This window comes from Leptidea sinapis, chromosome 33, assembly GCF_905404315.1.
Source record: "Leptidea sinapis chromosome 33, ilLepSina1.1, whole genome shotgun sequence".
Taxonomy (NCBI): Eukaryota; Metazoa; Arthropoda; class Insecta; order Lepidoptera; family Pieridae; genus Leptidea; species Leptidea sinapis.
In genome coordinates this window covers 10,656,364-10,669,168 of record NC_066297.1, presented here as the reverse complement: position 1 = coordinate 10,669,168, position 12,805 = coordinate 10,656,364, and the positions used below count along the sequence as shown (strand labels likewise).

The following is a 12,805-nucleotide window of genomic DNA, read 5'->3' as shown; positions in this document are numbered from 1 at the left end:
TTGTTTCCCGACTTATAGATAGGGTGGATAACTGCAGTTTTGAAAACATCAGGAAAAATTCCTATTGAAAAAGACAGGTTAAAGATGAAAACGAGAATAGGAATAAGAGTGTGCCAAGCCGCCTTCACTATTGCGGGGGATATACCGTCAAATCCAACTGCACAAATTTCTTTAAGGTTAAGGATGATGTTTTCCAGCTCAGCACTATCCACGCTGTGAAGAGCCATTGATTGAGGTGCGGATGTCGTGGATGTGCCCAGTATTTCAAATTCAGAACGATTCTCGGAGATATATTTATAAATAACAGACTGTTTGATATTAGCCGCCAAAAGTTCACCCACATTCGCAAAGTAAGTGTTGATATTATTTACAGCCTGCGACGGTTCAAAATTATGGCTCCCGAATCGAAATAAAAACCATCCTATCTCCCAAGTTGGACTAACCTGCAATCCATGAAGTAATCCCCATTAAAATCCCTTCATTAGTTTAGGAGTCCATCGCAGACAAACAACGTGACACCTAGTTTATATATAATAGTGGCTGACCCTACAGACGTTGTTCTATACATAGTAATAAACAAAATATTGTTTTCTATGAGTTTGTCAATAATTTTTCATAACATCAAGTTTTTTTCTTAACGTATGCTCCTTGTTGTTATAATGAAATTGTGTCACAGCAGAACTATCAAACCGTGCGTCAGTAAATTCTCTCACAGAAAATATGTCCATACCAAACAAACATTGGAAAGAAAAATAATTATGGGTCCCAAATCGAAAAAAAAAGTATCCTATCCCTCAAGTTGGACTTAACTGCACTCCATGAAGTAATCCCCATTTAAATCCCTTCATTCGTTTAGAAGCCCATCGCGGACAAACAACGTGTCACGTAATAGCTGACCCAGCAAACGTTGTATTGCCGATATTAAAATCGCGATACAAAAGTAACTGTTGATCATAGATGGGTGAAAATTTGAAGTTGTATGTATTTTTTAATGCTGACTCATAATAAAATAATTAAAAAAATCAAAAAAAAAAAAAAAAAAAATACGTGTGTACCACCCTTAACATTTAGGGGGATGAAAAATAGATGTTGTCCGATTCTCAGACCTACCCAATATGTACTCAAAATTTCATGAGGATCGGTCAAGCCGTTTCGGAGGAGTTCGGTCCCCCACACCGTGACACGAGAATTGTATATATTAGATTTTGCTTAATTTTTGCCATCATCTGGCCATCGGAATCAATGATTTGAACAGGGGATTCATTTTAAAATAAAATAAAACATTATATAGTCTAGGAAATGAGATCAAATGGGGGTTTTTTTTATAACAATTGACAAATTTTAATACCACCAACTAAAAATTCACAAACAAGCTAACATCTAAATAAATAACTTTTAATTTAAACAGATCAATTTGTTAAGCTTCTTAGAATATATTTCACATGAAACAATGACTAATATTCGATCAGTAATCGAGCAGAGTAACGTCCTAACCTCTTTTAAGTGTTAACTGGAAATGTGTTTATGCTAAAGAGACGTCGCGTTTTATAGACGTCTTCACTCTGTCCACCTGTCACTGTCTACAATAGATTTTCCTAGAATTGGCGGTGACGGAAATAAAGCCATCAATTTTTTTGAGCCATCAATTTCTTAGCAAATGATTATAATTTTGGAACTATTGACATTTATTGATTCGAACCGATGTTTTTGTATTTGAATCGATTTTGGCGAGATCAGATACTCTGGAACCAGTCTCGTAAAAGTCTTTTTTAGGTGATCGAAACTAACCAATAATCTTAATTTTTTTCCTTATAAGCCCTTATCCCACATAAATGACTATCAAATTAAAATATTATAATATCGAATTTTTATTTATGACAGTAATGGATGAGACGAACAGGATGTTCAGCTGATGGTAATTGATACGGCTTGCCCATTTCAATGCAGTGCCGCTCAGGATTCTTGAAAAACCCAAAAATTCTGAGTAGCACTACAATTACGCTCATCACCTTGAGACATAAGGTGTTAAGTCTCATTTGACCAGTAATTTCAATAGCTACGGCGCCCTTCAGACCGAAATACAATAATGCTAAAACACATTAGTGTTGTGGTCTCCATAATCTAGCTGGCATCCTGTGCAAGGAAGTTAACCGCTCGTTGCTAATCTGATCGAAACTCTTAGTGTCGGAGATTTATTATTATTTTATATTTTTAGTAGGATGAAAAAAAAACATATATGGTCAAAAATCGATTCTTCGATCGATTTCAGACCGCCATCTCTACTACCTCGCAACATGACATGACTGACTTACGGCCGTTCCAAATATACTATCTACAGATAGATATAAATTACTACCTTCTTCTGTAAGTAATTAGCTCAGTCAATAATCTGAAGCTTTACCAATATACCCGGTAAGTCATTCAGGGACGAGTAAATTCTAATTTCCATACAAACTTTTATCGCTGGTAAGCTATACGTCGTCCCATTGACAGACAGCGTGTACGGATAAGGTGAGTTACCGTCGATAAGTTTATTGTGACAGAAAAGTCAACGATAGTTACGATTAAGAGATATACTAAATATTGGAAACGGCCGTTACAGGTCTACCATCGCCCGGCCGCCAGAGCCATTACAGTTTGTTATTGTTTGTTGTGTCAATCACGTATTTACTCTCACCTCAAACTTCATAATTGTAAATATTACAGTATTTTAAGGAGTGATTACGTACCTTGTTTTGTGGTGAACTACTTACAGTTTAACGTGTCTACTTACGAAAGGACTTTTTTCCATACTTTAGGAATACGATAGGACGTTTTAATTATAATTAATTTTTGTGGTTTTGTAATACTGTCTGTATATAATATACGAGTGTGAAAACGATTAATATAATCTCCAAATGATTAAATACTTACTAGGTACATGTGCAATAGTGTAACCCAAAACATTATTTTGCCATAAGAAACGCGTTCTTATTCATGTACATAATTAATGTTGTTGCACATAAAAATGTAAAATTTTTAATTAATAAATATATTATTATTTTACTAAGTATGTAATTTATTCCACAGTTTAGTGTAGTGTAGTTTATTTCTATTTACATAAGGAAAGTCTACTAAATCTGCAAGTCTGCTAAGTAGGTAGGTAAATATGGTATTAGGCTGTCTTTGGTTTGGTAGCTCCAGTGAATTCTTTTCGAAATGTAATGAAATTAATTTAATGAAAAGCATTTCGTAGTTTATAGGTTCAGTTATGTCAACATATCATTGTAGGTACATATACCATTAATTGACTGGACGTCATACAAATAACTTTGACTTTGAGGTTATGTTACATTTGATCAAATAACATTAAAACACGGGTTTTGACTTCAAAAATAATAACTGGGGGTTAATCAGTGTATGTTTACGTATCATTCCCATTCCCAATATTCAGTCTATCTCTTACTTAAAATAAAAATTGTAACTATCGTTGACTTCTCTGTCCCAATAAACTTATCGACGGTTACTCACCTTATCCGTACACGCTGTCTGTCAATGGGGCGACGTATAGCTTACCAGCGATAGAAGTTTGTATGTAAATTACAATTCACGGGTCCCAATATAAGGCGATATGAATGACTTAACGGGTATATTGGGCCAGCTTCAGATTATTGACAGCTTTGGTCGTGTATGGCACAAGGCGCTCCTCTGAAAACTTCCATCATTTGGGCTTCCCGAGAGCTTATGCAAGTGGACCTCCAGCTTCCTCACTGGGCGTAGTATACAAGTCGTTGTCGACGGCTTTAGCTCGAATCCCAAGCCCGTGAACGCTGGAGTGCCCCAAGGCTGTGTGCTATCTCCCTCGCAGTTTCTTCTGCATATCAATGATATGTTGGACACCTCCAACATACATTGCTATGCCAACGACAGAACTGGTGATGCCGTATACACGGGCCATGCAAGTCCCTCTCGGGAAAACGTCGACTAGTGCCGGGAGAAACTTGTGTCTTCTATCGAGTCCTTTCTCGAGAAGGTCACGGAATGGGGTAAATTGAACCTTGTCCAATTCAACCCCCAGAAGACTCAAGTCTGCGCGTTTACCACAAAAAAATCCCGATTTGCTCTCTACGACAACACTTCCCTAAAAGCCTCGCCTAGTATTGGAATACTGGGTCTCGAAATCTCGAGTGATTGCCAATTCCGTGGCGATCTGGAGGGTAAAGCCAACTTGGCTTCGAAGAAGCTGGGCGTCATCAATAGAGCACGGAAATACTTCAAGCCGGCCCAGATTCTAGCGCTCTACAAAGCGCAGGTCTGGCCACACATGGAGTATTGCTGTCATCTCTGGTCTGGCGCACCCCAGTATCAGCTCGATCCATTTGACCGCGTGCATCGCAGAGCAGCTCGAATTGTCGGGGACCCAGTGCTATGTGAACGGCTAGATCACTTGGCGTTGCGTAGAGACGTCGCTTCGTTGTATGTCTTCTACCGCATTTATCACGGGGAGTGTTCCGAAGAGCTGTTCAACCTGATTCCTGCCGCCGAATTCCACCTTCGCACGACACGCCACAATTTAGGATATCATCCCCACCATCTGGATGTGTGGTGGTCCTCCACAGTGCGGTTTTCAAGGAGCTTTCTTCCACGTACTATAAAGCTGTGGAATGAGCTTCCTTGTGCGGTGTTTCTGGGACGATACGACATGGCTAACTTCAAAAAAAGCGCGTACACGTTCCTTAAAGGCCGGCAACGCTCTTGTGATTCCTCTGGTGTTGCAAGAATATGTGGGCGGCGGTGATCACTTCATCACCCGTACCCTCGTTTGTCCTCCTATTCCATAAAAAAGAAGTTAATTACTCACAGTAAAAGGTAGTAATTTATCTCTTTATGTAGATAGTATATTAGGAACGGCCTTAGAAGAACTTTGATGCAAGTCTAGGCGGCGGTCCATACATTTTTGAGCAGTCTCGTTTCAGTTACATGAAAATTCATATCTAATATGCATATTGAACTTAAATAAATAAAGAACTCGATTAAGATTAAATGTCTAACGATATCAATTAATTACAATAATTATACAATATTATCAAGCTGTATCACAATTACAAATTAATACATAGATGTTAAAAATAATTAAGGATTACGGACTTTATCTTGTGTAGGTATTAAAATAAAACTGGCTAGTGATTCTAAATCCTTTGGATAAAACCCGTTTATGTAGTGAATAGGGAAGATTAGAATTAACAGTTAGGCAATTAGTAGGGTAAATCCTTAATTGCTTCCCGGGTTTTCCCTATCAGCTAAAATCACTCCCACAAATTCTGCAATGATAGGAATTCTGCAATCTTAGGTTGACCCTTTATATGTATCGTTAATAAAACATAAGCTTAAATTTAAAAAAGTGTGTGCGTGTAATCTTTACGCGCGATTGAAGTAAAACTTAATTATAATTAACTTTAGGAATATTTAACAGATACATATGTATACTTTTTTTTGCATATCTCAAAGCTCTTAAACAAAATATGTTATTTTCGTTTGCCCTCGTTTGTTCCACCTAATCTAGGACATCCAGTATATAACAAATATTCTTAAAAAGTTGAAAGACAAGAAGATTTATTTTATACCATTCATTATACACTTACTTTAATTAATGCCGTGCTATTAATAAATAATTGAATAAAAATAACAAATAATTGAAGATTAAATTATTAATATAACACATATTAATATAACTTTGTTATTGAATATTAACGAATATGGCTGTATGGGCTCGAACCTTTTGCCTGTACAATGGACGAAGAAAAAATAACAAATGTCGCAAACGTCACACTGAGATCATTTATTTATTATTTATTTCAAAAGTAGGCTTAAATAAACATATATACTTGGAAATTTTCAGAAAATTTTAATGGTTAAAAATTGTTTCGATTGACTTTTTTCTGCCGAAAATAATATTCTGAGTTACCCCGAAGTCACGCCTATAGAAGTTTTACTTCAATAATAAACTATACAGTATATATGCAATTAACATGCTATCTTAACAGTTACTTTGTTAAATGAACACACAAATCATATTTAAATAAGTAAAAAATATTTTTTACAATGGAGTGTAGTTGTTTTATTTTAGTTATAAAAACTCAAATACTATAGTTAAAATAATCTATTGACAATTTAAGAACTACTAAACTAACCAACACTTGAGCAATGCTACATAAGTTGCGATATCGTAAATCAATTAATTTATAGAATTATTTTTGTGTTCTGATCCCAAATGTGTCAGATCTAAATAACAAGATGTTTCGGAGTGGCCATAAAGACGAGCTGTCTAAATGGTCTATTAAAATTATTACTGCAAATAATATATTCGTAATATGAATAATCTAAAATATTTTAAACAATTATGGCTAAACGGATAATGTCAGTAATAATGCAAATTCTTGAAGATATAGAAAATGTTGGTTTCATATCTGCTGCAAATACTTCAAAATGTATTTTTTTATGAAAATAAGCGACGAGAGGAGCAGGACGTTCAGCTGATGGTAATTGATACGCCCTGCCCATTACAACGCAGTGCCGCTTAGCATTCTTGAAAAACCCAAAAGTTTTGAGCGGCACAACAACTGCGCTCGTCACCTTGAGACATAAGATGATAAGTCTCATGTGCCAAGTAATTTCACTAGCTACGGCGCCCTTCAGACCGAAACACAGTAATGCTTACACATTACTGCTTCACGGCAGAAAAAGCCGCCATAATTCACCCGGCATCCTGTGCAAAGTAGCTTCCCAAAAAAAATTCTTCAGATATCTTTTAATAATATTTATTAATTATCACTCAACCACCAACACGTTCGGCCTGTTTACCAAAAGATATAGTCTCTAAGTAATGTATTAATAAATAAAAAATTAAGTCATTTCTGTGTGTCCTTAAGTGGCCTTCGCTTCGTTCGTTTAACCTTGCGGCATATTTACATGTATATATTATTCTTTAATCGGGTTCCGTATAATAATCACATTGCACGTTCACCCTAAATTTAATCATTAATAAATCCCTTTCTCATTAGAATTAAAAATTTTATTGTTGTAATTTATCATTCACTCCAGGTTAATTTTCTTTGTTCAACCAATATGGCACACCTCAAAATAATTACAAATATTTAACAATTTACTAAATATCATTACTATGTTAAATTTTAAATTTAACCCGACAGAACTTTCAACCCACTTCATTTTAAGATTGGCTGTACTGTCGAGTCTTTATCATCTCCGAATCTTATGTGAATTTTGATTTGATCCTAAATATATACTACACAATATATAATTATCATTAAAAGTTTTTTTTAATGAAAATAAGGGACGAGACGAGCAGGACGTTCAGCTGATGGTAATTGAAACGCCCTGCCCATTACAATGCAGTGCAACCCAAAAATTCTGAGCGGCACTACAATTGCGCTTGTCACCTTGAGACGTAAGATGTTATGTCTCATTCGCCCAGTAATTTCACTAGCTACGGCGCCCTTCAGACCGAATCACAGTAATATTAAGTTTACTGTCTAAGTTTTTGTTAGAATACCACTGGTAAGGGTGGAAATATGAGGGGTAAAATATACCTTGTTTAATATGTATACTTAAAGTCAAGTTAAATAACTTCGTCTTTTCTATGTGAATATTCACCACCAAATTATTTTCAAGTTACAAAACTAAATATATTAAATAATTAACAACATGCGGATCTCTAAAATGCTTATTGCTAAATTTTAAATTATCACAATTCAAAACACTTGACTCATGCGTTTGTAACGGTTGTATCGTATTTGGCAGATAAGTCGTAAGAATATATTATTTTCTGTTAAGTTCCATCAAGTGATATTGTTTCTTTATTCTACATAATCTAAGACATTGCGATGCAATCTATAAAGCGATTGCCATGGATACTACAGAGGACTGACCAAAATATAATGTAAGTTTTATTTTAAATATTTTCAGTGCAAGTTTATCTCTAACCTATATACACTGGCCTGCAAAAGTAAGTATCACACTTTTCAAATTATTTTTTTTTCTTAACTATAGAAGGTAGAGATTTAAGATTAAAAATGTTTTGTTGCAAATTTTATAGGCTTTAATTCTTAGAAACTAAAATTATACATTAGTAACATTTTTAACTTAAAAAAGAGAAAACAATGAAAATAGACATTTTTAGTTTAGTGTAAAAAAATTCAACTAAATTGTATTACATGTTATTTAATTTTTAATAACTGGTATTGCCTCGTCGAGCTCTGATTACAGCTTCGAGCCGGTTTGGCATACTTAACACAAGGTTTCGGAGCCGATGTTGGGGAATATTCTCCCATTCTTCTATCAGGGCCTGCTTTAGTGCCCTGAGGCTAGTAGGAGGTGGTCTGCGATTTCTGACTAGCCTCCCAAGCTCATCCCAGGCGTGTTCAATCGGGTTGAGATCAGGACTTCTTGATGGCCAAGCCATCACGCTGATACCGACCTCCTGAATATACTCTTGTACGATGTGAGCCGTGTGTGGCCGGGCATTATCATGCATCAGCATCGATCCATCACCCATATTTGCTAAATACGGCTCTGCATACTCATTGAGAATCTCTTGAGCATAACTTTGCCCAGTGAGGGTGCCATTTTCTATGGCCACTAGTTCTGTGCGACCTTCTGAAGATATGCCAGCCCATACATGTACACTGCCTCCACCATATTGGACTCTTTCTGAGATGCAGGCTTGAAGGTATCGCTCACCAGGTCGCCTGTAAACACTTCGCCTTCCATCAAAAGTGTAAAGGGAGAATCGAGACTCATCTGCAAACAAAATTCTTGACCATTCTTCTTCATCCCACTGCATGTGTTCACGGGCGTATCGCAGTCTCGCTACTCGATGCTGTCTCTCGAGTTTTGGGCCACTCGCTGGTCTTCGGGGTTTCGAATTTGCTTCAGCAAGTCTTCTTCTCACTGTACTGTCACTAATGTAATCCCTCCGGGTCTGAAGTAGCTGTTGCTGGACTTCAACTGCATTTCTTAACACAGTGGAACTAATATAACGATCTTCTCGGGCACTGGTACACCTGGGTCTGCCATTACAAGGTCTCCTCAGATGGTGTCCAGTCTCTTCGTACCTTCGCTTTACCTTCTGGACTGTTCGTACCGTCACACCCACCATTCTTGCAGTGCGACGCATACTGATGCCTAGTTCCAGAAAAGCCATGATCCTAGCACATTCTTCAACTGAAAGAGGCATGATAAATAAATGTTATCTGCTTTTTAGCATAAATTTTTAAAACAAGACCCATCGATCTTGAAAAAAATTTAAAACAGAAAGAAAAATGTGAATGGTAAAATTGAAATTCGGAAACGTGCACTTTGGAAAAGGAATGGTTTTGTTTTTGAAGTTTTTTTACAGCCAATTCTAAAAAGAAGGTTACCGACTATAAAGTTTTTATGTACAAAATTAAATTCTCTTTGGAGTCCTTTTTATTTCGAAAGTATATCTTGTGAACTTAAAACGTTATGCCAATTTTAAAAGTGTGATATTTACTTTTGAAAGCCAGTGTAGTTTAACAAACTTTCTTAGTCTATCTATTCTTTATAGTTTCGGTATTTTTCATAATTATTGTTGATTGATATAAACATTTTATAACTAGAAGCCAATGACAAGTTAACACAAATGTTACAAAAGAAGTACATAACATTATTTTCATTGTACATTTACATAATTTGCTAATAATGTTTCTATCATCATCATCAGCCTTCCACGATCAAGATTTCCACGATCCTGTGCTGCCCTCATCCAACGTACTTCGGCGATCTTAACCTTGTCCAGATCGTTGGTCCATTGTGTGGACCAACACTGCGTCTTCCGGTATGTGGTCGCCAGAGCGGTAGAGGACATTACTGCCCCATCGGCCATCTGTCCGTTAATAATCATATATTCACAAATAATTTTATAGTATTGTTTTTAAAATATAACGACGCAAACTGATCTATCACAGATGATGGCAAATCTCATAATGGCGGTCGATCGGCATGCTTTCAACCAGTGTGTGTTGCCAGTGATGACTTACAGTACACAGACGTGGTCGCTAACTATGGGCCTTATGAGAAAGGTCATGGTCGCTCAGAGGGCAATGGAGAGGGCTATGCTCGGAGTTTCTTTTTTTTTTATGGAATAGGAGGACAAACGAGCGTACGGGTCACCTGTTGTTAAGTGATCACCGCCGTCCACAATCTCTTGCAACACCAGAGGAATCACAGGAGCGTTGCCGGCCTTTAAGGAAGGTGTACGCGCTTTTTTTGAAGGTACCCATGTCGTATCGTCCCTGAAACACCGCAAGCTCAATTCACAGCTTTGTAGTACGTGGAAGAAAGCTCCTAGAAAACCGCACTGTGGAGGACCGCCACACATCCAGATGGTGAGGATGATATCCTAACTTTTGGCGTGTCGTGCGAAAATGGAATTCGGCGGCAGGAATCAGTAAAACAGCTCTTCGGAACACTCCCCGTGATAAATGCGGTAGAAGACACACAATGAAGCGACGTCTCTACGCAACGCCAAGTGATCCAGCCGTTCACAGAGCACTGGGTCCCCAACAATTCGAGCTGCTCTGCGTTGCACGCGGTCAAATAGATCGAGCTGATACTGGGGTGCGCCAGACCAGAGATGACAGCAATACTCCATGTGTGGCCGGACCTGCGCTTTATAGAGCGCTAGTATGTGGGCCGGCTTGAAGTATTGCCGTGCTCTATTAATGACGCCCAGTTTCTTTGAAGCCAATTTGGCTTTGCCTTCCAGATGACCACGAAATTGGCAACCGCTCGAGATTTCGAGACCCAGTATTCCGATACTATACTATACTAGGCGCGGCTTTAAGAGAAGTGTTCTCGAACAGCGGTGATACGACAAATGGGGTTTTTTTTGTGGTAAACGCGCAAACTTGAGTCTTGTGGGGGTTAAATTGGACAAGGTTCAATTTTGCCCATTCCGCGACCTTCTCAAGAGAGGACTCGATAGAAGACACAAGTTTCTCGCGGCATTGGTCGACGATTTCCCGAGAGAGACCTGCATGGCCAGTGTATACGGCATCACCAGTGCTATCGTCTGCATAGCAATGAATGTTGGAGGTGTCCAACATATCATTGATATGCAGAAGAAACAGCGTGGGAGACAGCACACAGCCTTGGGGCACTCCAGCATTCACGGGCTTCGGGTTCGAGCAATATCCGTCGACAAAGACCTGTATGCTGCGCCCAGTGAGGAAGCTGGAGGTCCACTTGCACAAGCTCTCGGGAAGCCCAAATGATGGAAGTTTGGAGAGGAGCGCCTTGTGCAATACACGATCAAAGGCCTTCGCTATATCCAGGCTAACTGCCAGGCCTTCCCCCTTGCTTTCAATAGCCGTTGCCCATCTATGTGTTAGGTATACCAGAAGATCACCTGCCGACCGACCATGGCGAAACCCGTACTGTCGGTCGTTGATCAACTGGTGACCCTCTAGATATACCAAGAGCTGACTGCTAATTATGCTCTCCATGATTTTGGAGAGCAGGAAGGTAACAGCAATAGGCCTGTAGTTTGCCGGATCCAAACTATCTCCTATTTTTGGATCGGATGGACAAGGGCTGACTTCCATGAGTCAGGGACTACGCCTTTAGAATAAGAGTAACGGAATAAACGCGTTAGCACCGGCGTCAACTCAGGGGCACACGTTCTAAGCACGATTGGAGAAATACCATCCGGCCCGCTCGACTTCCTGACGTCCAACGAAAACAGAACTCGCCTAACAGTTTTCTGTCTGAACTGTACTTCAGGCATAGAGCTCTGACACCGCGGGATGGTCGGCGGTGTTTTTCCGTTGTCGTCAAGAGTCGAGTTGGAGGCGAAACGAGTGCACAAGAGATCGGCTTTCTCTTTTGCCGTATGGGCCAGAGTGTCATTCCTCATGTGCAACGGCGGCATGGACGGCTGGCTGAAGTTACCAAGAGCAGCTTTCGACAACGACCAGAACTTGCGTGTTCCGGTCGGGTAACTGGAAAGCTGCTCGCCGATTTTGACGACGTGTTTTGACTTGGCACGGGCGATTTGCCGCTTAAAAAATCTGGAGTCCACGTTGAGTGTGGAGCGGGGTGCCGTGGTGATACTGCCTCGTTTGTCCTTGGTCATGCGCGGTTCTGTGCCCTCCCCAGAATACGAAGGGCAGCCCGGGCTAGAGTGCCCAGGGAGGGATTCTCCGACTCTGGTAGAGCCGGTACCCTCCTGGGGTAAAATCTTTTTTAGTACCGCTGTCATATTCGGGTGCAAGGGGGGGGGGGGGAATGGCCACCGGTCCTCGACACTAACCTATGCGAAACATAGCGGCACTAGGCCGCTACTTCACGCCGGTATTCTGTGCGAGTGTGGTAATTAACCCGGACGAGTCTGGCCCGATTGTGCTGACGTCAAAAGACGGCAGCGTGACTCTCCCACTTCTAAAAAGCCCTTAGTCGCCTCTTACGACACCCATGGGCCTGGGACTCCCCTATTCTTTTTACGCCCCGGGAAAAGTACAGGGCGAGTCTCTGCAAGATCGAATAAGAAATGAGGAGATCCGTAGGAGAACCAAAGTAGCCGACATAGTCCAAACGATTGCGATACTGAAGTGGCAGTGGGCAGGGCACATAGTTCGAAGGACAGATGGCCTTTGGGGCAGTAAAGTCCTCGAATGGCGACCACTTACCAGAAGACGCAGTGTTGGCAGGCTCCCCACAAGATGGATCGACGATCTGGTTAAGATCGCTGGAATTGTTTGGATGAGGGTAGCGCAGGACCGATCGTCGT

At 39.6% G+C, this 12,805-nt stretch overlaps 1 protein-coding gene across 5 annotated transcripts in view; it reads left to right on the top strand.

Annotated features, from left to right (window-relative positions):
- Nucleotides 1-12,805, top strand: part of LOC126974634 (cytochrome P450 CYP12A2-like) — a 79,803-nt gene that overhangs the window by 50,403 nt on the left and 16,595 nt on the right. For 3 of the 5 annotated variants that reach the window (XM_050822148.1, XM_050822152.1, XM_050822147.1), the window contains exon 1: nt 7,768-7,936. The exons of the other annotated variants lie outside the window; for them this stretch is intronic. In XM_050822148.1, the coding sequence (XP_050678105.1) occupies nt 7,881-7,936 (56 nt within the window). In that variant the 5' untranslated portion in view covers nt 7,768-7,880. Of the gene's footprint in view, nt 1-7,767; nt 7,937-12,805 lie in introns of those variants that run through there. 5 annotated transcript variants of the gene reach the window in all.